The 27,596-nt window shown below is 46.6% G+C and overlaps 1 protein-coding gene across 1 annotated transcript in view; it reads left to right on the plus strand.

Moving 5' to 3' along the window:
* Positions 1-27,596, plus strand: part of LOC135916357 (structural maintenance of chromosomes flexible hinge domain-containing protein 1-like) — a 373,767-nt gene that overhangs the window by 143,337 nt on the left and 202,834 nt on the right. The window contains exons 19-21 of the mRNA XM_065449720.2: positions 4,598-4,702; positions 7,186-7,263; positions 17,048-17,167. Of these exons, the coding sequence (XP_065305792.1) occupies positions 4,598-4,702; positions 7,186-7,263; positions 17,048-17,167 (303 nt within the window). The remainder of the gene's footprint in view (positions 1-4,597; positions 4,703-7,185; positions 7,264-17,047; positions 17,168-27,596) is intronic.

Genomic DNA, 27,596 nt, shown 5'->3' on the forward strand with positions numbered 1-27,596 from the left:
GGATGCACTTCAGTCTAAGAATCCCCAGGTTTTTGAGTATTAGAAACATTTTAAATATTCGGTAACATCTGAATAATTAAAGAAAATGAAAGATATTTGTGGCTGTGCAAAAGCAGATATGGTTATTTGCGTTTGTTGCGATCTAATTTAACAAAGTGTATCGATTTTTGGGATTTTGTGCTGCATTTTGTGGTTTCATGCTACTGGCAGAATTTAGCATGTAAAGTATGCTCAGCCACCATGCGGCTAAGCTGTGCGGAAAAGTTATTCTATCAGTGGATTGGGGCATGGGTTTTTGTGAACAGCAAGGGTCACTTAGCACAGTGAAACGGGATGGGGTCACTTGGTCAATGAAGTCAAACTGCAAAAACAATTTTTTTTGTGGCAGTAAAGTTATAAGCAAAGTGTCTACCAACCGGGAAAACTGGGAATTCTCCGGGATTTTGAATAGTCTGGAAATACTAATGGAAAACTCAGGGAATTTGTGCTTCTATCAGGGAAAATTAGCTGCAATTTTATTGAAAGGGAGCGAAAGTCACGGTAATGCTGGCTCGAGTAACAAAGAGGAATCGTAACGAATCTACTTTGACGCCATGTCGTCGGCTGGAGGAGGTGCCAGTGTACTGTCAACGACCGACTTTCTGGATGCCCGATAATTCTAACAGCTTCGCGGAACCACCACGTACCCCATGGAGTCAATGTCTGATATTTTGGACGGAAGAACTTTCTTCGCCTTCCGATTTTCCGGGATTTTTGCCGTGACCAAGGTCCGAAATGGCATTAATCAAAGAAAGCCACCATCGCTGCCATTTTGATTACCTCGCCACCTCGAACGGCGCTCTCGCATGCAGATACATTTGCAGCCTTAGCCGTCATCGCGGCAGCGCTAGGCCCAGCTGCATTGACGTTAAGCTTCTTGCATTTGGTGCCATGTTTTTTATTGAAAGAATAATTCACCACTGTCAGCAATGCGACTCCGCCTTTGTGGTCCTCGCTATTAGCTTCGAAGCTCGAAAAGCACGGCGCGTTGCATAACGCAGGTTCCTGAAAGTTATATTCGCCTTGGTACAGTATTGTCATGTAGTGAAGTGTATGCAAAAGTATTGCAGTGAAGCATAACAAGCGTCGGAGGGGGCAATTGTAACGAGACACAGTATCTATTCCTTAATTATACACGTTAACACTTGCCATGTCCTGTCGCAGTACGAGCATCGACATGCCTAATAAGTGTACTGTGATGCATTCAGAGCTTTTTCGCCTGTGCTTGTGGCTATTTGAACCCTTAAAGGGACCCTGAAATGATTTTGACAAGTTTGTATAAATGTACAGAGTTAATAGAGTAGGTCCTTCTTATCATTAATTGACACATCTAAGTGCTCCGGTAAAACATGTAATTTACTATAAGGTTTTAAATATGTACATCACTGCCAATCGCAGCACACTGCTTCGTGGAATTTTCAGCCGCCCCTACCATATGACATAAATCACACAATTGATATCAGTAGGGCGAGCTATCCTTTTGGCTGCCCAGGGTGCGTCATCGATAATTTTTCCATCTTTATGGAGAACAAATGATGTTTGTAGTAGTTGCAATGTTAGTTAATTTGTTTCTGTAAAAAAAAAAGTTACAGAAAGAGAATGCACAAGAAACAATTTCTCACTATACTTAAGCACTTCCGGCACACAGCAAGTGTCGTCTGCTTATGTTACAATGTGCTCCATTTTGATGAGAGCTCTGCGGTCAGTGTTGGTCTCAGTCTTTTCGAGAGCATTATTATTCAACTTTTTTGCGTTGTGGACACCAAACGTAGCGACTGGCAATACGTCAACCTGGGACATCGTGTCCCTCTGCAAGGCAAGCAGACAAGCGGACTGGCTGCAGCACATAGGACTGCTGCTATCCAATTGGCGCCAGGATTTGCGTGTTTGCCGCCACCGCTTTACACCAGAAGATTGCTAACGCAATAGCGTTTTGCAAGTCCGGTATTAGGGTAAATGCAAGCGCAAGGGGACATGGCCTGCCTGTTTGACCATGTCGTTTCGCAGGATGAGCAGGAGCGCAAATGTGAATGGTCTGCATGGTGCAGCCACTTGGCTGCACGGAGCTCAACCACACACAGTAGCAGTAACGAAATGTATTCTTCTTTGCTGCTGGTGTAAATTTTTCGCAGGAGTGTAATCATTAACACATTGTTTTTGTAAATGTTTAAAATGTGTTACACTTAGTTAGAGCCACATTAGCGCTTCGTTTGGCTGGTTAAACTCTGTGCCTACAGATGGCTGGACAGTGCAGACCGATCAGGCCGCTCACGTACGTCTACACTAAAGTTCCTTCACCAGCTTGAGTTTATGCCTCCAGCCATCCGTCGAAACACCCAGCTCGCCTGCGGTTACCGGAATACCAGACACGTTTGGTGCTGCGACAAGATGTTTGCAACGCACACTGCTTCGATAGCTGTCACTTGGTGCCGACTGCCAAGCAGCTGACGGAGAGTTTGGAAAGGCTTTGCGCGCGCTCCTAGAGACCTGGAAGTCGACGACATGACGTGCCATCATGACGCAGAGCCAGTGAAAGTGGAGCTTAGCCCCCATCACTCGGCGAATGAGTTGAGGAAATGCATGACTATGGAGGAGGGTAACTTATTGGCTGTAGCTCTCCTAATACGAGACGTTTCACACGTATTGTGCTGTGTATGATTAACTTAAGCTGTACCCTACTTGTCTAGAAAATTTGTCCGAACCATTTCAGGGGCCCTTTTAAGGGCAGTAAAAGACATGCATTTATTTTGTCGAACTGCCCGATTTTTCGGATGTTTTCGCGGCCCCTAAAGCGTACTGAAAATTGTACGTTCACTGTACAACTGACCAAGACGATGGTTCAAATAGTTCGTGAAGCGAACATGCGTCAGAAGGAGAACGAGAACAGAAAGGACTGACGCATTGAGAAGTGAACACGAAAGGAGGCGTGCTGCTGCTTCTTTGAAGAAGCTTGAGATAAAAAAACAAAGTGTATTGGCTGACACCGACATGCAGGTCTCCCTCATTCAAACCAAAATAAGCCCTTTCAAGCAACGAAACGCAACACTGAGGCGTTGTGGGCATGCTAAGAGAATGTCTGTACAGCTGAGGGCAACTTAACAGCTGTTGAGAGAGAATCTCACTTGTGACAAAGCTCGGACATCATACCTATGAGCTTGTAATCAATAGATAGAAATAGCTCATATTCGAACTTATTTGCTTCTGTATGCGTCTCATTTTTATTCGTATTTGAGAATGGTCGACTCGATTCGCAATTGGTTTTACCATTCTTTTGAAGGTATTTTATTTGCTCAGCCTTTCACTAGCCACCCCCTCCTCCCTTTCTGCTTTCCTATTGTATAAAATAAGCACTACTCCTTATTATAAAAACAAGAAGTTGCTCTTTTATTTTTTAACATGCTTACTAGAGAGTGACAGCATCGGGGGACATAGTGTCAGCCCGCCTTGACATAAAACCAAGTTCTGGGTCACTCAGGGAATTTTACAAAGGCATTCGGGGAAACCTGGAAAACTCTGGGAATTTGCAAATGTGAACTTGGTAGACACCGTGTTGCTATGCAAACATGGCAGCTTCCCGCTGCCTGGCCATGTAATGCCTCAGCGCAGTGTATTGAGTGTCTGTTAAATTAATTGTTGAGTGATTGGGTATCTGCTATCACGATAAGCACCGAAGCAGGACCCAGAAAACTTGTTTGTACAGGTCTCTTAGGTAGTGAGCTTCCATGCTGGGCATTACCATGATGCGTGCGTGCATTGCAATATGCTATAAAGGTTTATTGAAAGTGTGTGCTGGTGCATTACACATGCTTACATGGAGTTTTAACCATCTTTTTTTAATTGAAGATGAGCTCTTTTTTTCTTCACATTCCACATGATATTTGTAGTTGTGTTATATTCTTGCAAATCCACTACTTGGACAACAGCGAGTTGGTCGGGTGTCTTGGCAGTTTTTTCTAAGCAACGGTCATAGAAAACAGTACAGCACCACTTTGTTGTAGTTGGATGCTGGCACACCGTTTGCTTCACTCATTTGTCGTTACTTTTGCAGTCCCACCCACATTCCTGAGCTTATTATTTGACAGCAAATGCAAAGAGGGACTCTTTCTGGTGGATTAGTCTCCATTTGGAATTGTTTACCGCATTATGTTACTGCATTTGGTCATAAGGGCAAGTGTCTGAGTTTATGAGCATTTGCTATTGACTAATGACTCACTGGTTAGTGAGAGCAGACAGATAGAGTGAATTAGTAAATTTTCCAAATTACCGTTAGTCAAATAAAGAAGGTCTCACTATAATGGCTCACTAGCATATTTTTTACTGCCGACAACAAAATTGCGATTTTCAACATAACGACGTGATCAAGCTTGGCAATGAATGCAGAGTGCATATCATTATTTGATAGTCAGAGTTAGGTATCTGTATTCATGTTGGAAAATTTAGATATTTGTAAACCCTTACTTGTTGATGAGTCGGATGTGCTTTCATTGGTGCTTATCTTATACTCAACAATGTGCAGACTGCATTGTACTTGGTTATTTATGTGGCAGTTTTTGTGCAGGTGACATCAAGGTAGAAATTCAGAACAAGAAAGGGGAGAATGTCAGCAAGCTGCCTGGAGCTCAAAACAAGCGCCTTTCTGTCGAGATGAAAATCGTCTGGCACTGTGAGTGGCACTCCTTTGCTTTCATTAACACTCCTTTCAAAAACTGAAATTTCAGGGATGACTGTATTGACTACATGATTCTTAAATGATAAGTGGCTGATTATTGTCAATGCATTTACCCGCCGTGGTTGCTCAGTGGCTATGGTGTTAGACTGCTAAGAACGAGGTTGCAGGATCGAATCCCGGCCACAGCGGCCGCATTTCGATGGGGGCGAAATGCGAAAACACCCGTGTACTTAGATTTAGGTGCACGTTAAAGAACCCCAGGTGGTCGAAATTTCCGGAGTCCTCCACTACGGCATGCCTCATAATCAGAAAGTGGTTTCGGCACGTAAAACTCCATAATTTAATTCTTAATTTTTTTGTCAATGCATTTTTAATATTGAATTTTCCTAAGCATTTGTTAAACCATATCCATAATGATGTAAACTTGATTAGTCAAAATCACCACTGAGCTTCAAGTATTACAAAAGAATTAAAATGACTTTTGAAATGAAGTTTTCATTCTGAATACTTTTACACAGTCTTTTAGGATTAGGCATTCTTTGGTTAAAGCTTTTGTGTGGGAATTTCTCAGTACACTTATAACCTAAAAAAACATTCCTGAAGATGCATGTACAGTTGAACCTCGATATATCGAACAGCGCGGTGATCGCAAAATAGTTAGATATAGCCAGAATTCAATATATAAAATCACGTAGAAAACGCGTCAAAAACTAGCACAAATCAATCAATGAACCAATCGTGGCGCAATAGATACTCACATGAAGCTTCAAACAAAGTATTTATTTAGTTCGCTGAAAGTACTGAAGCAACGTAGCCTGCTTAATATTGGCAACCGCGTGCTTGACCACGGCTTCCTCAACGTAGTCCAAACGGTCCACAAGAGACAGTCCAGTGCCTTCTTTTGCGCCACAGTAGCGGCGTACATCGGCCAAAGCAGCTACAGCCTCAGTTGCGGTCGGGAGCGGGGCAACATCAGCGCTTGCTGGATCAGCCTCGGCAGTGTCTTCGTTTGGCCGCTCAGCAGTCACTTCTTCCGCGATCTTCATGTCTGTTAACTCCGCCAGTGTTCCGGTGCTGTCCTCACCGCCAACGAAGTCCTCAATGCACATGCTGTGTGGCTCAGCACCGACAAAGCGCTCCAACTGGCTCCACGGCCGCCTCGATCACGCGCGCACCTATGCGAGCACGGCGCGCGGCGGTGGCAAGAAGCCGCCGCATGTGTACGCCGCTACGTTCAAATGGCGCCCTCGGCGCAAGCGATGTGGGCAGCTGTTGTTCGCAGCAGTCTGGAACGCCCATCGCGCCGCCGCTATCTTAGAGAGTGTTGCGGGAAAGCTTGCCTCCTGTCAACAGAGCGCGCTTGGTCTGGGGCGGCGGAGTTCGATATATCCATTTTACATCCGGCCACGTTCGAAATAAAGAATTAAAAATGCATGCGATTTTCCATGTGATATAGAAAGTGTTTGATATACGCAATAATTCGATATATCCGTGTTCGATATATTGAGGTTTGACTGTATATACACTCAACGTATGATTTTTCAGACTTTCTAGGGGCCGTGAGAATGTAAAAAAAATCAGGCAGTCCGAAAAAATTAATGCATGTCTTTTACTACTCCCAAGTGCCCAAATCACTACAGGCACGTCCGAAATAGATCTAAAGATCTGTCAGTGCGCTTATTACGCGTATTGGTGTTCGTACTGTGATAGGAGACGGCGGGTGCATGCGTGTGTAATTAAGGGAAACATTCCTTATCTTGTAACAATCGCCGCTTCTCACTTTTGGTATGGGTCACTACGTAAGACAGCTGTTTTAGGGCTACGCCTACTTCTTGAAATTGGCATTATGTAATGCGTTGTGCTTTTCGTGCTTCGAAGCCATCGGCGAGGATTACATAGGCAGAGTCGGCGCCTTTGCTTACAGCAGCAAATTGTTTTAATGACATACATGGCACTGAACAGCGAGAGACTTGGTAGCGAATGTTTATGTTTAAGTAGCTAGGCAGAGCGTTGCCATGGTAGTGTCTACGGCTGCTAGTGGATTTGCGTGCGAGAGCGCTCGTTTGAGGTGGAGAGATAAGCAAAATGGTGGTAGTGGTGGCTTAGGCTAATGCTGTTTTGGACCTTCAGTCATGGCGAAAAATTCAGAAAGTCGAACGGCAAAGATATTTTGCTTCTGAAATTTTAGACGTCCTTATACGTTGACTTTGTGGGGTTGGGTACGTAATGGTGCCGCAAAGCCATCCGGATTATTGGGCATTTCCAAAACTGGTGCGCGGAAAGTCGTTTCTTGACTATAGATCCATAAGGCATACCACGTGCATTTGTACTTGGCATAACACCGCAGAATCGCAAGCAACGACAAAGCAGTGATGCATAGTATGCCTTTCATATGCCGTAAGGTACGTCTGATTAGATCCTTTGTTTCAGGTAGCTCATGTTTTCTCATGTGCCATTTCTCCTGTTCTTCAATACAGCTGCATCGGGTGATAAGGTGGTTGCACAGTACGTCTCTCCCCACAACAAGAACTGGGGCTACTGGTTTCGCAGAATGGGTGAGTTGCTTCCTTGTTTGCAGAAGTGCTTGCCCTTATAACTTTGGTATTCAGCTTTTTTTTATGAACCAAGCCACAACTATTTCTGGTGGATTAGTCTCCAGTTGCATTTTGTTACTGCGTTTACTATGGCCTCTGATAAGTGCAAAATTGCACTGAACCTTGGAAGGAAGCATATGATATAGTGTGAGGACAGTGAGGAACATCTTGTGAATGCTCAGGAATGGGAATCCTGCACCAATTGTGCCATCGTGATGCTCAAGAAAATTGCTGTGTCAGATTGTTTTGAAAGTGGAAACCACCGAAATTGCGAATGCTGCGCCATATTGGCAGCTTTGGCTTTGGCAGGCGTCAGCAAAACATTGCTGGCGCGGTGGAGGGCATTACGTCGTTGCTGCTGGAGCCCATATTGAGGTAACTTTCACAATCTGACCACTACTGGATGCGAACAGCCGCGCTCAGTTAAGCACCCTGAATAAAACTAAAGGTAGTGACACTCTTACATCTTGCCACTTGAGCCGTAAGAGAAAGTAGACGAGGAGGTGAGGACGTCCGGAGCTTATTCATGCCTCCCTGTTGGTGGAGAGAGGCACATGGTTGTACTGACGCTGTTCCCGTGGATACGCGCGTGAGCTTCCCCCGATTGCTGAAATCTAAATGTCTATACTAAGAGGGTGAGTGGTGAAGAAAGGTATGTCCGGCGAGGGGACTCGCAGGGATATAGCTGCGCCAATTGCGCCATCTTGCGCCAATTCAATGAGCTGCACGAACTTGTGCCAAAACACTAACTTCCGATGAAGTCGCTAAATTTTGTGAAATTTACGTGTTCAGTGGCAACCACACAGCCATGTTTTGGCTAGCATTTCGCCCTGGAAGCCAAGCTAAAGCAATCTGTTTCAGTGTTGGGGTCTTTGAAATGTGGGTGTGTTTGGTGGCGCAAACTTGGCCACAGGAAAACGAAAATGCATTGTGCTGTACTATGCATTACAAATGTTTTATATAAGTCTTATGCATTTGTGTAGTACGCGGACCAGCTAAGGAGGAACTCACGCTCATGTTATGGGGCAGTCGGGAAAGAAACTCGCGTGCTCAGATGAATGAACATGTCTCATGTCCTGTCGTTATACATTTTAGGACTTGCTTGTATGCCCTATTGGTAAATCTGCGTCAATTAATGGCGAACACCAGGCATGTAACACTAAAATATATTTCACCACTACACCACATCTAGTTACCGGTATGGTAGTGGGGCACGCTGCCAAGCAGTCTGCTTGCTTTCCTGAAACTTCTTAACCAGACAAATTCAATGGCAATCGTTGTCATCACTCATATTTGCCCACCAGGTACTCTATATTCTGCACAACCACACCATACAAAATCGAACTTTTGTTGCCGCAAAATGTGAACCAAAGATGTAAAGTTTTAGTTTCAGTCTACTGTAGTGGCCGAATGGCCGTTAAAGTGCCAGAGAATACATGAATCACAGAAATTGCATTCACGGCAATGAAGTTCCCGTTGCAACTTAGATCGCATTTGAAAATTTTAAGAAACTATTATTTGCATTCTAAATATCGGTCGCTGTTTTACATTGACTTTATGGGGCAGCCCTAATAACCTAGGTTGTGCAAAATATTGATAGGTGACACTGATCGGAAATCTGCTGAACACTTTTTCTCCCCTTTATTCTTTTCATAAATGTCGGAGCTTATTTTTCTTTGTTTTCACCAAGTTATGTGGAATATTGGCAAACATGCAAGGACCAACAAAGTTACTTTGCATTTATTCTGTGGTACTCTGCTATGCCAACTGAACGTCACCAAGAATGAAAAAAGATAAGTGAGGGCATTATGTGAATGGCATTCATTTTGTGTTGTTGGGTTTTGTTCATAGTTGTCACAGTCATGGGGTACTGTTCATTGTGCACGAATATGCCGAATTAGCTATAAACTTACCTAATTGACGATATGTCAATGAAAAGAATGTGGAGGATGTTCCAACATGAGCGATAGCTGGTTTTAAGGGGGGACGCGGGGATCAACTCTGGAAAAACAACCCAAAAATCACTTTTTAGAAAGTTGCAGATTTCGAATCTTTGACCCCTTTTCTATAAGTTTTCCAAGTATTTTTGCTGAAAACGACTGCTAAGTACTATAAATAAATATATACGTAAGGCAATACAGCGAAAATTACGTTAAAATCGGCGGAATAGTCGCGGTTTTTTAGCGTCCCTAGCTCCGGAATGGCAGTACGCGGCACGGCCATGCTGGTACCGTTAAAAAGCGCGCCTCTTCGCTTTTTGATTCCTCTCTTTCATTTCCTGATAGAGAGAAGAGCAAGCATAAAAAAACAAAAAGTCTGAAGGTCGCGGAGCTGCTTGTCACGGCCGCCGATCGGCTTGCTCTGTCACGTGCGTTCTATAAGCCACTCCATTGGCCGGGTCTGGAAGTGAGCTGCTGCGGCGTCTGCTTCTCCCGTTTCTTCGCGCGCTGGCTGCCGCCCCTTTGTTTACGTGTTGGATATTCGAGGTACGCCGCCGCTTTATCGCTTTATTCGGATTTGAGTTTTCTATTTCATTTTGTGATATTGAGCATGACTGGGCGGATATGGACGACGAAATATGTGACCACGCACTGCTTCGGCAGCCGCAAGCGCAAGCCAACAAACATTCGAAGGATAAGTAGTCCTAACATAGATGGGTCCGCGTGCGAGTTTGCAAGAGAGACTGTTGAAGCATTGCTGGGCAGTTCGCAGGCTGTTGCAGCCTTGAGTTCCAGTGGTGATGATACTGAACTAATAATGGCCTTTTCCGATGCTTCCGGGCCTGCAACGTCCCGTAAATGCTCCGCAACATACCCCGATTGTGCCACCGCCGTCACCGAGATGAACGACAAAAGTGTGGTCCAAGTGCGTGCGTCTGCCGGCCATGAAGACGAACTGTGCATCAGCAACGATCGCACCATACAGTCGCATCTTGAGTCACAATTCATCTTGTCGGACGTGTTGAATATGACTGCCGCCACTGTCTGCGCGTCACTTGGTTCTGTGCCGGCAACCAAATGGAAGATAGGGTTTACGGCTGGAGGAGCGTGCTCGGTGGCGACGGACTCAAGCGAGTTGAGCGGCTGAGAAGGATGCCTTGCGCAAGAAGAGGACACAAAAAGCACATGAAAGCAAGCATAAAAGATCCAAGAAGCCAAGAGATCAACCTGACACCCGCACCTACAAGGCCGGTGGTTTCTAGTCGAATAAACATGGCCCAAAACTTCGAACACCTTTTTCTCAAAACTTTTTTTCTACCACCAAGGTGAACTTGCAAAGCCAATATCTCAGCCACCGTTATGAATATTTGAATATTTTTACACCGTTTGTTTTGTTACACTCATTGTGCACCACTGCACACCATGGCATGTTTTGTTTTCAAAATAGTTGCTTCAATAATTTGTTATCTTTTGTTTTCACAGTTGAGATTTTCATGCAACTAAAGTAGCTGCCAAAGAATGCGAATATAAAAAAATTCTGTTAGGCTAAAAAAATTACAGGAATGTCACTGTGTGGAGGATACATATAGGAGTGCTATCAATGCTTGCTTGAACTCCTAGCATCAATATACAAGTGTGCAGGCATTTTGCAAAAATGAAAGCAGAAAAATTTTGTTAGCAAGAAAGTACTTCAGATATTGCAGCCATATTTCACAGTTTTGTTTATGTGATATTATTAACACCTGTGCAAAATTTCATCAAAATCGGCTGGTAAATAAATATGTTATCTTTGATCCCCATGTCCCCCCTAAAGCAACCTATTATTTGCATTATCCAATATCCTTATCCAATAAGTGAGCTAATTAATGTTAGCAAATAAACTTAAATATTAGTAGCTTGTGCACAATGCAAAAAAAAAAGAACTCTTGACTAGCATTAACGAAAGCTTATCAAGATACAATGGGTGCCGTTTGTATAAATCCCTTGGTTATTTATTATTTTTTGGCCATATTTATTTGGCACATCAGCTATGTACCATATCTTCCCGCGTACAAGACAGCTTTTTTCCAAAATTTTTGGTGCTGCGTTTTATACAACGGTTTGCCTTATAAATTGTTTTTTTTTTGACAAATTCTGAATTAATGTCTGCTAGCGATCACCTGGCAATTACTTGCCTCATAATGAGATCGTGGTTTTGGCATGTAAAACCCCATACTTTAATTAAATTTTTTAGTTGTTCTAGTTTGTGTGTATGCTAGATGGAATGGTAAAAGCTCGTATGTGGGCATAAACCCGATAAAACTCCAAACTTATTTTGTGCAGCATAGTCCAAACTGACAGTGTTTCGTACTCGAGGTCGCTTGTATCTGCTCTTCGTCACAACATGTGACACACATAGCGATGTGTGATTGGAGAACAATGAGTGCACCCGTAGCCTTAACTGCCACGAATCTTCAAGTATAGAGTATTATTTTAACAAAGCGCAACAATAAGAAAAAGTTTAAACAAATTTTCCGCTCTGCTGGCATTATGCAAAAAATGGGTAAGGCAATCTTACCATAGAAAAGAGATTTTTTTTTTAACTGCCTGATTATTCAGGCATTTTTGAAGCCCTATCTATTTCCAAAAATATCGGTCGCAACTACCTGCAAATTTACCTGAGTGTTCAAAAAAGTATCGTTTAACTTTACTGTCACATGGCTTGTTCATTGACTTTTCTACTTCAGTGGTAATGACTATATTCTGAATTTTGCATGGATTCATTTGCAGTTTCAATTTTGAAGCTCTCTTTCAACCAGTGCGTGGGAATGGAATGAAAAAACAAAAAGAACTATTCAGTCAAATCTTCATACATAAAGAATCACGCGGGAAGGCTGAAAATCGTTCCTTATTCTGAGAGGTCGTTATAGTGAACGCCCCAAAATGAACCATTCCACCCATCAATCCATCTGTTCGTAATTTGTCGCCATTTAAGCCATCCATGAAAACGTCACTGTTGGCTCTTGGCCCGCGCTGTTGCCATTACGATTCCGGCACCATGCACCACTGTATAATAGAATGTTATGGCATAGCGCACCCAGCTATAGCGTACACTACGGTATAGCACAGTGCAAACTTAGCAACGCATATTTATTTACCATTTTAGTTGGCCGGAACATCTTCTCAACTCTGTGGGGATTCTGATCCGTGCTCTTGGGACAAAGGAACGACAACATAGTAGTGGAGACAATCACAAGGGCATTTATTGCACCTTTCATAGATCAATGCCTGCTAGCCGAGTTGCTATCCCCCAAACATGCCGATGGGTGCGCGACAAATCATAGAAGTCGGACTCGCCACGACCGGATAGTGAGCGAATATGTTCGCCCCATGCTGGATCCCAACGCCTGGTTGCTCGCGCGTACAGTTGCGCGAACGGTGGCGCGAACGGTGGTGCAGAAACATGGATCGGTGCACGCGTGGCACATCTGCTCTGCTTGCTGACTTCAAGCCAAAGAGGAACAGCCTTCTCCTTTTCTCGCCCAAGTAACCCCGCCGGTAGGTGGCGTTAGCAGCACAACACTCGCGCCATCTCTCGTACTGCGCTTCAGCCACACCGACTCTCGCAGGCCCGAGGCCACGCGGCGAAGCCGGATTTCCGGAGACGGGAGCTATGCGAGAAAACGACGTATCAGGGGACGCGTGAGAGTCACGCATCCCCAAAACTCAGAGGCCATATGCTGTCGTCATGGCTGTCTCTCGACTTCACCGATAGCTGGTGCTGACGTCTCGAAGGTTTCTCATCATCTCTGAACATTTCTCAAGTCGAGGAAGAACTTGGCATATGGCCAATCGAAGAGTGGGAATGAAATAAGCTTCTAAGTGTAATAATGACAGAAATACGGAAAAAAAGCAACCTGTTCGTTGGAAAGGCAGAAAGAAACAGAAAAGCTGGTGGAACAGGGAGATATGACAAGTTCGCCGAATGACAGAAAGCTTCCCGAAAGCACAGCGCTATGGGGATACAATAGGTATGAGGTGCTCTGAGGTATGCGGAAAGGTGTAATGGTTCCAGGATTTATATTCGGAAATGCAGTTGTTTGCTTGAAATCAGGGGTACAATCGGGACTTGATGGCGACCAAGGGTCAGTGGGATGCCTCGCATTGGATGCTCACGGGAAGGCTACAAATGAAACTGTGCAGGGTGATATGGGCTGGACAAGTTTGGAGTGAGGGAACCTCTCATTAAAATGAATTATGAAGCACGACTGAGGAATATGGAAGAAAGTAAATGGGCTGGAAGAGTGTTCAGGTATTTGTAGAGGAATAATATTGATTCACAGTGGAGAAAAAGAACTAGGAAGCTTACCAGCAAGTATGCAGCCTGTATGGTGAGCAACACAGCAACAAAGAATGTCAAGTGGGAAGTCTGAGATGCTGAGATAATCTCATGGGTGACGACAATGGAAAAGAAACCTGCCATGATTAACTACCGTGTTTCCTCGCATAATGATCGCACTCGCGTTATGATCGCATCCCTGAATTTTGTCGTCAAAATTCAATTTTTTAAATTTCCCGTGTAATGATCGCACCCCGAACATGCCGCACCGATATGTCAGGGTGCCAAGTCTTGCTAATAATGATCGCGCTTACCATCTGTCAAATTATACGCGAACTACTCTTCAAGACTAACCAAGCGGTCTGCACGCACCAAACATTCTTAAGTAGATGCCCCATTTCATTACTTTCATCACTTTCCGCACTTCCATGACAAAAAGAGGTACAACCAAACTTGCCTTTATTATGTGTAGGCTTTATAATGTTTGCGGTCAACAGCAAAAAGGCGCCTTTCGTTTCTTCTCATCTGTACACGTGTGCACAGAACAAATTTCAAGCGGCAACGATAGTAGCGACGTTTACACTGATACGTTAGAAGTGTACCCTATTCATATGCCGACGCTTGTAACACAGCTAAAATATCCACCCACCCTTAGTGGAAACGTGCCCTATTAGGATAGTAGTGAAGACAGACGCCGCAGTTTCTGAAGCATGCCGGCCATGTGTTTCTATGTCACTGGCAGCTGAGCGTGCGCATTTGTTTCTGTCCCCTCAAAGTGGACATGGCTACGTTATTGCCGCAAACTTGCTGATATTAACGATAATATTCATTACTTATATGGAAGAAACTGTTTCAATGCACGTAATGTACTCGCGAAAAGAAAAAGAAATAGCGTTTGGCGCATTCGGCTTGCTCCACCGGCCGCCATTTTTGTTTTAGTGTCCCGCACTACATACAATGGCAGCTGCCTATTTGTTGACCTGTTGTCGTCTTGCAGCAAACGTGGGATGAAAAAAAATTGTTTTTCTTTTCGTGGGAAATTTAACTCGAGTAATGATTGCATCCCTGGATTTGCGTCAATTTTTTTACATAAAGTGCGATCATTATACGAGTAAATACGGTACTTAAGGGGAAATAGAAAACTGAAATCAGGAAAGAAACAATTTATGATAACTCAAAGGGTAGCTCATTACCTTTCGAAGCGAGATCGGGATGCCTTAGAACACGCGCCTATAAAGTGAGATATAAAGATATGTATATATATATAAAGAAGGAAGAAGAAGCATGTGTTTGTTGCGGTAAATCTGGGGAAACGATGGAGCATGTTTTATTAGAATGTGAAGACGTCTGCCCAGCGGTCGATTTGAGTACCACTGGCCTCCTTGAAGCCCTTGAGTTCAGCGAGAGCAGGAGGAATGTAAACATGTCTGCAATAGAAATGAGTAAGAGGCGATTGGAAGATTGGTGGAAGAAAAGGAGGGAAACGACAAACAACGGAAGCGTACAAAAACAAAGTTCACAATAGGGGTTCAGAAACTTCGGGTATGGGAATTCATCGTGATTTCTTTTCCTTTTCTTTTTTCTTTTTTAGCATAGGTAGGACATTAGGCAATAAAAAAAAAAAACGACATTGGTGTCCACCCTATTCCAAAGGGGAAAACATCCATCCATCTATCCATCCTTTCTCCCGTTAGGCTTCAACTCGTTCGAAGCGACAAGCGATCTTGAAAACTCCACAAGGTTAGGCATAATATTTTGTTGTCGAAGCGGCCTGAGACTAAGCAAAAACCGTTGACACAGTCATGTGCTACAAATCAAGTGAATTGTACAAAAGCAATGCCAAATTCAATTCAAAGCGGGCAGCCAGGACTGCAGCCATGTTTTATGTAAACTACGCAAACCGTGCAGATGGTAACGCTAAATCTGAAAAATAACATGCGCACGCTATGTTCTATGGGTCGTTTAGCATTCTGCGCATGTGCAATGATGACTCCCTATTTCATAGCATATGCAATGGTATTGCGTACATTAAACTAAAATGATCTAATAAGAGTGACGGGTGCAAAGCAGACACTGAGAAAACTACTGACATAAAGGAAGCTCCATGTCAATTCCAAAGCGCAGTGCTTCTTGTTTGTTTGTTTTTCACATTCCTTGCGGTGGACACTGCGCCTGTCTCAATCGAGGCGGACACCTGAACTATTCCAAGGTTGTGGGGTTCGCACACCGTGGTCTTGGGACAAAGGAACGACAACACAGTAGTGCAAACAGTCACAAGGGCATTTATTGCACCTTTCATAGATCAATGCTTGCTAGCCAAGTTGCTGTCCACAAAACATGCCGATGGGCGCGCGACAAATCTAGAAGTCCGACTCACCGCGACCGGAAGCGAGCGAATATGTTCGCCCCATGCTGGATCCCAACGCCTGGTCGTTCGCGTGTATGGTCACGCAAATCGTGGCGCGTTCGAAGGCGGCCACGTGAGGCGGTCTCGCAGATGCAGCGGTCGCTGTGCGCGCGGAATGTCCGCGCTGTTCGGCGACCCGCCGGGGAAGAGACCCCCCGCACCTCATCTCCTGGGGCCCAAGTAGCCCCGCCTGTCGGCGGCATTAGCAGCGCAACACTCGCGCCATCTCTCGCGCTGCGCCCCAACCATATCGACCGCCGCGGGCATCACGCAAGCCACGCGGCGAAGCCGCACTACAGGAGGCGCACTATGCGGGAAAAACATCGGGACGCGCAAGAGTCGCGCATCCCCACAAGGTGCAAGTGTGCAACCTGTGAACACCATCTAGAAAGTGCACAGTGCACTAGCAGATAGGCATGGTATCAAAAACACAGGGCTTGCGGGCTGAAGAAGTTATCGTTTTCTTTTCTACTCATATGACTATTTGTTATCAAAGCTTTATTGTTTCTTTATGTTTAATTTCAATTTATTGGAAAAGCAGTTTCGCACGTTCGTGAGTACACTTGATGGCGTGCTGCTTTTCAGATCGTGCTCAGTGCCTTGGCTGCTTTTCAGATCGTGCTCAGTGCCTTGACTCAAGCCACTGAGCATGATCTCAGAATTCGTAATTTACTTATTTAGAAAAATAAATACTGTGTTTTTATCATTACTATGCTCGGAAAATTTTTGCATGTGGATGAAAACCGTTATTAACCGTTGCGATAATTTTTTTTTTTGTTCTATAGCAGAACCGAACAAAACTTCTTTCTTTCTGTGGAACGAAACTAAAACAAAACAAAAAATTTTTCGTTCCTACACTCTGCTTTAGACAACCTTGTAAACTAAGAATTGTGTTGAATTTAAGTGTGTGTGGGTCTGCATTCACATTAATGCTTTTCAGCATGTTTTGTACAGCTGGTGCAAACATTCTAAATTGGAACACAACTGTATGTTGGCTATTTGCATTCTTTAATTTTCCTTCTTGGTGTGAAAAGCTCGCTTCATTCTCTGACTGCAGTAGCACTGACTTTCCTTTTACAGAGAACATCCAGAATTTGGGTGCCCACACACTTACCCTTCAAGCCATGTTGAGTGACTCCTCCACAGCAATGACGTCTGGCAAGGAGCTGCCGTCGTTCAAGATTCGTTTCACAGTGATCGGTAAGATTGATTTTCGTGTGTCACTTACGGGAATTGATAAAAGCACATAAAGAGGAAGATAACAGAAAGAGGAAGTTGCTGTTTTCATTTTACAAAATCCTTTAACCCTTTAAAGAGACCATGAACCTCTTTTTAATGGAAGTCGTGAAATGCCTTTGAAGTTAGATTGGACTGCAGTGAAATCAGTGATATGATCATGACTGGTACGAATTTCAGGGTGATACAAATTCGTACAATTTGTGGGGTTCTCACACCTGCGCTCTTGGGACAAAGGAACGACAACACAGTAGTGCAAACAATCACAAGGGTATTTATTGCAACTTTCATAGATCAATGCCTGTTAGCCGAGTTGCTATCCACAAAACATGCCGATGGGCGCGCGACAAATCTAGAAGTCCGACTCACCGCGACCGGATAGCGAGTGAATATGTTCGCCCCATGCTGGATCCCAGCGCCTGGTCGTTCGCGTGTACAGTCACACGAACGGTGGCGCGTTTGAAAGCGGCCACACGAGATGATCTCGCAGAGGCATGGATCGGCGCACGCGCGGCACGTCCGCGCTGCTGGCCAGTCCGCACCAAAGAGGAAGAGCCTTTCTTTCCCGCGCCTGAGTAACCCCGCCGGAGGCGGCGTTAGCAGCGCAACACTCGCACCATCTCTCGTACTGCGCCTCAACCAGACCGACTGCCTCGGGCATCACACAGGGCACGCGGCGAAGCCGGATTGCAGGATGGGAGCTATGCGGGAAAACATATCAGGGGACGCATGAGAGTCGCGCATCCCCACATCCCCCCAACCTTAAATCACTACTTTTTCCGGCCAAACATGTTACATGGTCTAACATCAACCCGTGCTTCACGAGCAAGATGGCACATGCAACAGTGGCCGCGCCGAGAAAATGTCCCCACGCTGTCCCTAATATGTGAGCAGACATTGTCCTTGGGGTACACCGCTGGCGTCCACTGGTCACAGCAGCAGCTCTGCAGACTCGATGGCACTATCCCAGGCCAGGACTCCGGAAATGGCGACGCAGTAATCGGCACGAGCATGCGTCGCTCGTGCCGACGCCCCCTGCTGGCGAGCCGCTAAAGCTGTCGGTGATCGCCGGCTCTTTTCTCCGCCGCCGAAGTCGCTGCGCCGCAGCGGCCACAGCATCACTATTGCCTGGGGCGGCTCGATCCTAGTCCGAGGCAGCAGCGCAGGCGATGTGCAGATGACAGCAAAACAGGCGTGACTCCAATCACGCTGCGTAAGCTCAACACACTCGGCAAACACTAAAGTAGTGCAAGGGAGAGGAAGTCTGCATGCGCATCGCCCACGTGGTACGATGTTCAACTCGGCTAGCAAAAGATCGGGCAGCTACTCAGATGCTAAGTTCATGTGAACGAAGCTCGCTTTCTTGAGTCGAACGAGTAATTTCAATTCGTGCGAGGCTAAATAGAATTAGCGAAGCAACTTGCAACACTTCAACGCCACGGTCCACCAGGTTGTGTCCCTCCACGTGCGACAGGCAGCTTCGTAAAGCCTTAGGCCTAAAGCGTCGCTACTCTGACAACAACCGGCATCCAACAAACAACACCCAAAATGGGCGCAAAACAGGCAGCCGCGAGGAGACGTCAGCTCTGTGAGGTGGTCCTACTCCGCTCGGTGCACACAGCATCCGAGTTGACGGCGCCCACCGTCCCAGACGGTGTCGGAGCGCCCGGTGCCAGGCCGCAATACCAGTCAGCCCGTAGTGGCACCCGTGGCCCGCGGCCACCCGGCTCCCAGAGCCGCGACTTCATCCAAGTCAAAGAGATAGAAGAAGCTATTTACATAAGAAATTCGGACCACCCACGAGGCTTAGTATGTTGACATGTTCAAACACACTACAGCCACTGCCGCCTCGCTCAAGAAAGCACGCCGCTGACGCTAGCGATCAAAATCCACGCTAGGCCTATGCTTCGGTTCAAACAAAGGTCTCGAACGAAGCAGCACTTAAAATTATCGTCCGATGCTCCAAGAGTCCCACGTTGGGCAGCCAGATGTGGGGTGATGTGGGGATTCTCCGCAGTAGTCGGTACGAGCAAGCATCGGTCGGCGCGCACGCGGGAGACGTCCCCCGCCGTGCGCCGACCCGCCGGGAAAGAGGGCCCCTGCACGTGCGGCACAGCACGTGCGTCCCGCTGGCTGTCTGGAACCCAAGAGAGAGCGCCTTGTCTCTCCCGCACCCAAGTAACCGCGCAGCGGCGCGACGCTCGCGCCATCTCTCGCACCACGCTTGTACCACTCCAACGCCGCGGCCCACGCGGCGACGCCGCACGGAGACGGGGCTATGCGGGAAAACAAGCTATCAGGGGAGGCGCGAGGGTCGCGCATCCCCACACCCCCGGTGCACGACCCCGCTCCTTCGTCCTCCAAGCTGCTCTCCCGCTCGCCGAGCCGCCTCGTCCTGCCGCCGCGCTCAGCCGACACACGTGACCAAACCGGTCTGGCGAGATCAGGGACAATGGGAACTTCTCCTCCCCATCGCCGTGCAAGCGGCGTTGCTGCTGCTGTGGCAATGGCGGCCATCTAGAGAGGGGCGCGGGCATGCACTCTGTGACAACGTCCCTCTGCCAGTGTTCTTTATTGCCGGTAGCAATAGACGTTATTACAATTTACGTCGCTGGTTGCCTTATTCGTTTGAACCCGACGTAGCCGCGATTCCCGCACTAATGGTTGGGGAGTAACACAAAGCGACTGCATGGTGCTAGATCCGGAGCTCGCCTTCAGCCCTAGCAGCACGCAGTGTTGAACCCCCACACCCTTAAGATTCGTATCACCGAGGCTTTACTGTACTTCAAAAAAGTTCTTCAATGCATTGAGCAGAATATGAGTTATACACAATCAAACACACAGTTTGCGGTGCTTCCGCTACTTTTTCAATGCTTTACACCGCAAAGGCTATGACGGAGTGGTATGTGCCCACAATGCTCCACCCACTGAACTTCACTGTGGCCCGCGGTTCAAATCTGATTTTGCGTGTTCACTACACTAGATGCCACTACAGTTGCCGATGGATATTTTAGACTCCAAAAATTTGGACTTGATGGATATTGCAGACCATAATTACACCGTCATAGTACCCATAGAGCTAATGCATCTTCCTGACCAATTTTTCGGGCAAATTTAGGCCCAAAGTTCGGTTTTCCGAACTAAATCGCTCATTCCGAGTCATGCTACCCAATCTTGGATGCCACCATGTTGGATTTTCTGCTGGCTTGGCTTCCAGTGGGCCGTTCTGTAGCCTCCAAAATTGGGAGGTGCATGCTTTAGAGACATCTTTCAGTTACGGAGTCCATTCCCAAACTTCCTTGGCCGACGTAGGGCTCCAGGGGCTGGCTATATTTCTTCTTTCTTTTTTTCGGTCAGCAGTAACGTCATAGTCACTTACCATATTTACTCGATTCTAATGCGCACCTGTTTTTTCGTGACTACAAAAAAAGGGGGAAAAAGAAACACCGTCGACAGTGGCGCGCACCCGTTTGCTGTGACCTAAAGAAAGAAAATGCCTTTACAGTACCGCGCACCTCACCATTTCATACGGAAATACAATTCTCTCATTCTCCCAATGCACTATAGTTATAATAAATGAAGTTCCAGTTTCGCCGGAGAGGTGAAACATCGATTGCGATAGCAAATTAGTAGACAGCTATATGAAAAGTAAGGACAGTAGTTTTATTGTATGTATAAACTTTTGAATATTCACTTAACTAAATTAAAGGGAAGCTGAAGAGTTTTCCAGAAAAAATGAGTGAAGATCTGTACGTAATGGTTTGCAACCCTCCGAATTCGAATATCGCATCGAAATTGAGCGAAAGAAAATGCAAACAGATTGTATTTCAACGAAAAGTGCAGCAGCATACTCGGGCAGCTCGCGCGCCCTGTTTTCGCCTGTGATTGGTCGTGTGCCTCGTGACATGAACATTGGCATTTGTCCGGACCGGCCGCTGCTGCCACACATGAAGCACGGCGCAAGGTGGTTTGGCGCTGTGGTTTGGTGAGACGGTAATGGTAAATTTCGAGAGCCTGCATTTCTTTAAGGAGTTCGGCGTTGCTCACTACATGTATACGTAGCCGGCCTCTCCAAGAAGCAAAAGATGCTGGTATCAAGCAGTACTTCCGACTTGAACGAAAGCGAAGTGTTAGGATCTCCTCGTGTTAGAAATGTTTTTTGGTGAGCATGTTTTTTGCAAAGCTGTATTCAGCGATCCAGTGAGTTCGTTTCCGGGCAAACAACTGTACTGCTATGTTCCTGCATGCCTCCTCGTGGAACATAAGGAGGGATGCGATCGTCCGCATTTGTGTGCTGCCCCAAAGCTGTCGCCAATCTACATAGACGGTTTACATGCGGGAAAAGTTTTCCGGCTCTTCTAGCATGTGTAATGGCCTTCATCAGCGCGCCACCCGCACGCTACTCATAACCGGAGCCCTAAAGGCGGCCAATTCCATTGGCTACGTGAAACAGCCAGTTTCTTTCTGTGTGCGAGGGGGAGCGCAGCGTCCTGTTGTGCGCCGGCTTTCAAACACATGAAAACTTTACACTTGCACTGCATTATGGTAGCTGCATATTGGCTGTTTCACAACACATGTGCGGATAGAAAATTAACGGCGGTGTGCGACGAAACTTGTGTCAAGGGTGGGAGATGAACATGTACCTTCCGTTCAGCGTGCTAAAATGAAGGAGCTAACAATAAATCAAAATCCAGGTTTGGACGAGTTCGTATATTCATAAGGTTTTCCAAGACCAGTTACCATCAGTCCGCCCGCACCCGTCCCGCAGTTGTGCGTTCGTTGCCCCGACCTTTTCGTGCTGCATTTAGCTTTAAAGCCTGCTAGCAGAAAGCCGTACTCTCACTACAGTCGCCGACCGATTTTCCGGACTCCGAAAATTCGGACATGCCCGATTATTCGGTCAGCCTCGCGGCACCGCCGTTCTCCCCATAGACCATAATGTATAACAACTGCCGAAAGTTCGGACACCTTGCAACCTCTCGTCTGATTTTTCGGACACTCCTTGAGCCAACTCGGTCGAGAGCACCATGCACCGACTCTGACCGGTGCATGGTTCGACTTGCTGAACGCCATTTTTGTTTTGAACGGAGCTTCCTTGCTGCCCCACGATGTGGCGCTACTGGAAATCCCCGCTCATCATCATCGTTTCTGCCTGGTTAGATAGAGTGGCTCTGCAGCAGTTCCGGTTTCGGCTTAGTAAGCCATGTCAAGACAATCTAGCAGCTGATTTGTTTTTTCGCTGACGCTGCGAGCAGGCCGCGCTTTTCGTTTGTGCGACTTGTGTCGGCACGGTGGTGTTTGCTTTGTGTGCTGTGTCGAGGTTTCGGTGAGCCAACGCGGCATACGTAAACATCGCGTCAAAGGTCTAATGGCGCCGACTGTGTCCGCGCAGGCTGCGCTGGGGAATGCCGGCAAGCGGTTGCCGGGAGGCCTAAATTGACTTGTCGCCTTCCGATGTGCTCCCTACTGACGCGGAAAATGTTCTGCCGAGACCTGCGCAGTGGTTGCGTTGCGATTCCGGACACTGTCTCATTTGACAGTTTCATAGGTGCTGACACTGCTGTATTGACATGCGCTGTATTGACATGACACTGCTGTATTGACATGCGCAGAACTCGACGACGGCAAGATCATTCGTCAGGTTTCTGCTGCACTGCCGGAGATGACGCACCATGTGCTACGCTGCCGTTGCATGCGGAGCGTGTACAAGCAGTGACTGTGCTTTCAGCCGCTAATAGTGACCGTACGATCCTCTCCGAGATTCAGGCTTATCTGATTGCGCGTAAACGGAGCAGCGTGCAACGGCGCATTCACGATTTCTTCCAAGCCTACTGCCGAGCCCGAATAAGCGCGTGGAAATAAAGGATTTCTTTTTTTTTTCATAATCTGCTTTTTCGGACACCTGTTTATTCGGACATTTTCGCAGTCCCCGTGAGGTCCGAATAAACGGTCGGCGACTGTAATTCACGCATAATTGATAAACTCTAGTAGTAATCGTCGTCATGGAAGTGGTTAGAACACAGCACTGTTGTTCTTGAGTGCGTGAAATTCTTTCGATTCACAGCAGCCTCCGACTTAGCTGCAAGCTTCTTGTCTTGCAGGGAGTAATGGATCATCGTCGCAGCCGCTGGTGTTCGTGCAGCCGTAGGCTTCACAGAATGCCGGCATGACCGGCCCACCACTTCAATTGACGCTATGCACATCAACTACCACTCTACATACACACAAACAAAGGAATGCAGGCTTGAGCGAGGCAGGTTATGACGGCAGGCATGCAGAAACAAGCGCGGTCAGGCACGGTCGAGGAGATTGCGAAGGAACGGAACACCAGTGCTGATGTCACTACGCCGCGGTTTCTGGTCTCCGCTAGCATCGTCAACGTCAGCAGCGCAGCATGTGGCGCTCGACGGGGGGCGGAGCAACAGCGCAATTTTAACCGGTGATTACGTCATTCCCAAGCGAAAAATTCCGCCCAGAATTTTGCGTGCATGGTTTATAAGGTTCCCGCTTCCGTATATGAGCATCTTATTGAATTTGACAGACTCTTGAGCTTCCCTTTATTACCCCTGCCAAGCGGCCAAGTTAAGTGCACTTACGGGGAGTGTCACTCAGTTTAAGTGCACTTTTTAAAATCTGAAATCGCAAGCAGAGTGTACCTGCAGAAGAGTGTACTCTGGTTGGAGTGCGTTCACAGAAGGCACTTTGCTGCCCCAGTGCATAACTTTGGCGACTGCGGCGTCAATGGAACAAATGCAATGCATAGTGAAAGGACACAGACGTTCATTTTAGTTGTTGAACAGTTCTTAACAAACTAATGAGAACAGAATTCACTTATATCCTGTTCTTGCAGGATCAAATGTTGCCTTGTTGCACGCCGCCATGTTCTTCTGGATTGGCTAGGCATTTGTCTTGGACGGGATTGACTTGCAACACTCTTATAATAAAAATTCACTTAGTCTTTTGTTGAGAAAAAATAGAATAAGTTTCTTCTTATTTATAATACAACGTAAAACAATAACATTTTGTAAGTTTTTTTCTTTTTAATCTACAGCTTCAAAAACGCGCTCTTAGTCTGTTGTCACCTTTTTTTTACTGCGTGTGCACTCTGTTTTCCCGTTTAGCACTGCGTAGCCTAAAGTGTCACTCAAGGTGCCGAAGTTCACTCCCCGTAAATGCACTTAACTTGCCTGTTTTACAGGGGTATAACAAGCATGGTATCATGCAGGCACCAGCAAACATGAACACGTCTCACTCAATGACCGCCGGAACTTTTTATCAGAACGCCAGAGTGAGAAAGTGCAGTAGCAGGATTGTGTGAAATGAACTTTTTGTGGCCTCTTGCTTCAATGTGAACCAAGCGACAAGAACACAGCCCGGTGCACCTAGATGCATAGACTGTCTCCATCGCAGATCGCTTTTAAGATGGGGGCCGCACGGCTGTGCTTATGCAGCAGCCGCCAGAGTAGAACGCCTTTCCTGTTTGCGCCACTCCAGCACGCAAGTTTCAGTAAATCTAAATGGCTGTGATGCAGCGCGATTTCCACCTGTCTCCGCACATCTGATCACTTTCCGTTAAATTGCAGCAGGGTGATGAACACTCAGCGTGTCTTCGCAGTTGGCATTTCCATGCTGATAAAGCAAATGCAGAAAACGGGAAGATGAACGGTGGACTAACCTAAGCACACGTACTAGAGTGCATAGAGGAAGCTACGGCAGTTAGGCTTGAAGCGCGTACGAGGCGGCCATTTTGAAATGTCAATAGTAATATGGTAACACAGATTTAGGGTCGTACTTGATTCTAATGTGCACGCACTTTTTGGATCCGTTTTATTGGGAAAAAAGTGCACAATTATTTGAGTGAATGCGGTTATGCGGGATCCATATTTTTTTTTGTTTAGGTTGCTATTACCACGTGGCATGTCCACAACAACGCAGGTGTGTGTCGGAGGTGTCACATCTTTTTGTGTGATTGGCACCACCTCATGTGTTGTCACGAGAGCCAAGTGGTGCGAAGAAACGCGGCTCGTTTCTTCTAGCTCCATGGTGATCTCCGGCAACTGAGATTGCCAATGTGGTGACGCTCTTGTCAGAGTGTGTATCGAGACGACGTCTGTCTTGCGCAAATCCAAGAAAATCTGATTGCCTCCAAGTGTTGTGTGATGCAGGGCGCTATTAGATATTTTTTTTATCTGCTCTAAACATAATATATATATTTGGGGGGGGGGGGGGAGGGGATGCGTTTTTTAGACGGTTTGAATTTTCAGACTATTTTTCGGTGCCCGCACAGTCTGGAAAATCAGTTGGCGGCTGTATTTCCGAGTTTGACGCCTATGATGCGCCAAACTGGGTTGTCATTAGCTAGCTGCAGTGTGCTCAGCCAGTGACTTGTTGCGGCACCTACAGTGGCCGCAGTATCTACACTACATAACGGAACGCAGCTGAATGCAGTTGCAGTGTTTGCAAGACACGAAGTTTGTGCTCACGCTCATATGCTTGTTCTGGCTGTGCTGCGTGGTGCGGACCGGTTTTTTCCTGCACCTGCTTGGGCAATGGATAGTAGGCATATCCAACTTGCGCATTTTGAAGCGCTTTTACAAAGCAAAGTCGGCCAAGGTGTCTAACCAGGAGTGGCCAGGGGTGAGCGTGCGCTGAAAAGTGTGTGTGTCTGGCCTGACCTGAAGTTTCGCGGGGTTTGAGGCTAGTTGAGTGTTCAAAACTAGTCGGAATTAGTGAGACCTGACAGCTACGGCACCAATAAAATAGGGTGGCCAAAGTTTAATTCCTATGCAGGTGGCTGCGGCTGACTGTAAGCAGGCAATAGTTGGCTTCTTTCAGAAGTATGTACAGTCGCCGACCCTTTATTCCGACCTCACGGGGACTGCGAAAATGTCCGAATAAACAGGTGTCCGAAAAAGCAGATTAAGAAAACAAAAATGAAATCCTTTATTTCCACGCACTTATTCGGGCTCGGCAGTAGGCTTGACAAAATCGTGAATGCGCAGTTGCACGCCGTTCTGTTTACGCACAATCAGATAAGCCTGATCTCGGAGAGGGTCGTACGATCATTTAGGTGGCTGAAAGCACAGTCACTGCTTGTACACGCTCCGCATGCGACGGCAGCGTAGCACATGGTGCGTCATCTTCCAACTCAAGAGTCATCGTCCGGCGGTGCAGCAGAAATCTGACAAATGATCTCGCCATCGTCGAGTTCTGCGCACGTCAGTACAGCAGTGTCGGCACCTGTGAAACTGTCAAATGAGACGGTGTTCGGAGTCGCATGCAACCACTGCGCAGGTCTCGGCAGAACATTTTCCTTGTCAGTAGGGAGCACATCGGAAGGCAACAAATCTTAGGCCTCCCGGCACCCGTGTGCCGGCATTCCCCAGCGCAGTCTGTGCGGGCACTGTCGGCGCCATTACACTTGACGCAATGTTTCCATATGCCGCGTTGGATCACCGAACCCTCGACACAGCGCACAAAGCAAACACCACCGTGCCGACACCAGTCGCACAAACGAAAAACGCGGCCTGCTCTCAGCGTCGTGCGCGAAGAAACAAATCAGCTGCTGGATTGTCTTGACATGGCTTACTAAGCTGAAACCGGAACTGCTGTAGAGCCACTCTATCGAACTTCTAGAAACGAGGATGATGAGTGGGGATTTCCAGTAGCGCCACTTCGTGGGGCAGCAAGGAGGCTCCGTTCAAAACAAAAATGGCGTTCAGCAAGTCGAACCATGCGCCGGTCATAGTCGGCGTATGGTGCTCTCCGTTGGCTCAAGGGGTGTCTGAAAAATCAGACGAGAGGTTGCTAGGTGTCCGAACTTTCGGCAGTTGTTATACATTATGGTCTATGGGTAGAATGGCGGTGCCGCGAAGCTGACCGAATAATCGGGCATGTTCGAATTTTCGGAGTCCGGAAAATCGGTTGGCGACTGTAATTAGTACAGAGATTCAAAAGCAGATCTTCAGCTTACTTCAGCCTACTTATTAAACTGCGTCAATAAATATACACACAAACAGTAGGAAAAAGCTCACTGATCCAAACTCACCTTTTGATTGATGTCAGCTATTGGTATATAGTAGCTGCATATGGAAATCTGCCATATTATGAAATAAGGTGTCCAGAAAAGAGTGGGGAGTGGGCTTCTGTTAAAAAGAAAGCATTTGAGAGAAAGGTGACTTTGCACTTTGCTTGCAAGATCCGCATGCTGCGCACGACTGCAAAATTTGGCTGAGATGGTTCACAGAAGCGCATATCTGCGAACTGTGCTTTGGATGAGCCTTGCTCCTCAATGCAATACCATGCAATTTTGATTTGCGAGTCGGATGAATCATTTGGTTATTTGGACTTGAACGATTTGAAAGCAATTTGGACAAACAGCCTGCATCCAGTT

The sequence above is a fragment of the Dermacentor albipictus genome, chromosome 5, assembly GCF_038994185.2.
Source record: "Dermacentor albipictus isolate Rhodes 1998 colony chromosome 5, USDA_Dalb.pri_finalv2, whole genome shotgun sequence".
Classification (NCBI taxonomy): Eukaryota; Metazoa; Arthropoda; class Arachnida; order Ixodida; family Ixodidae; genus Dermacentor; species Dermacentor albipictus.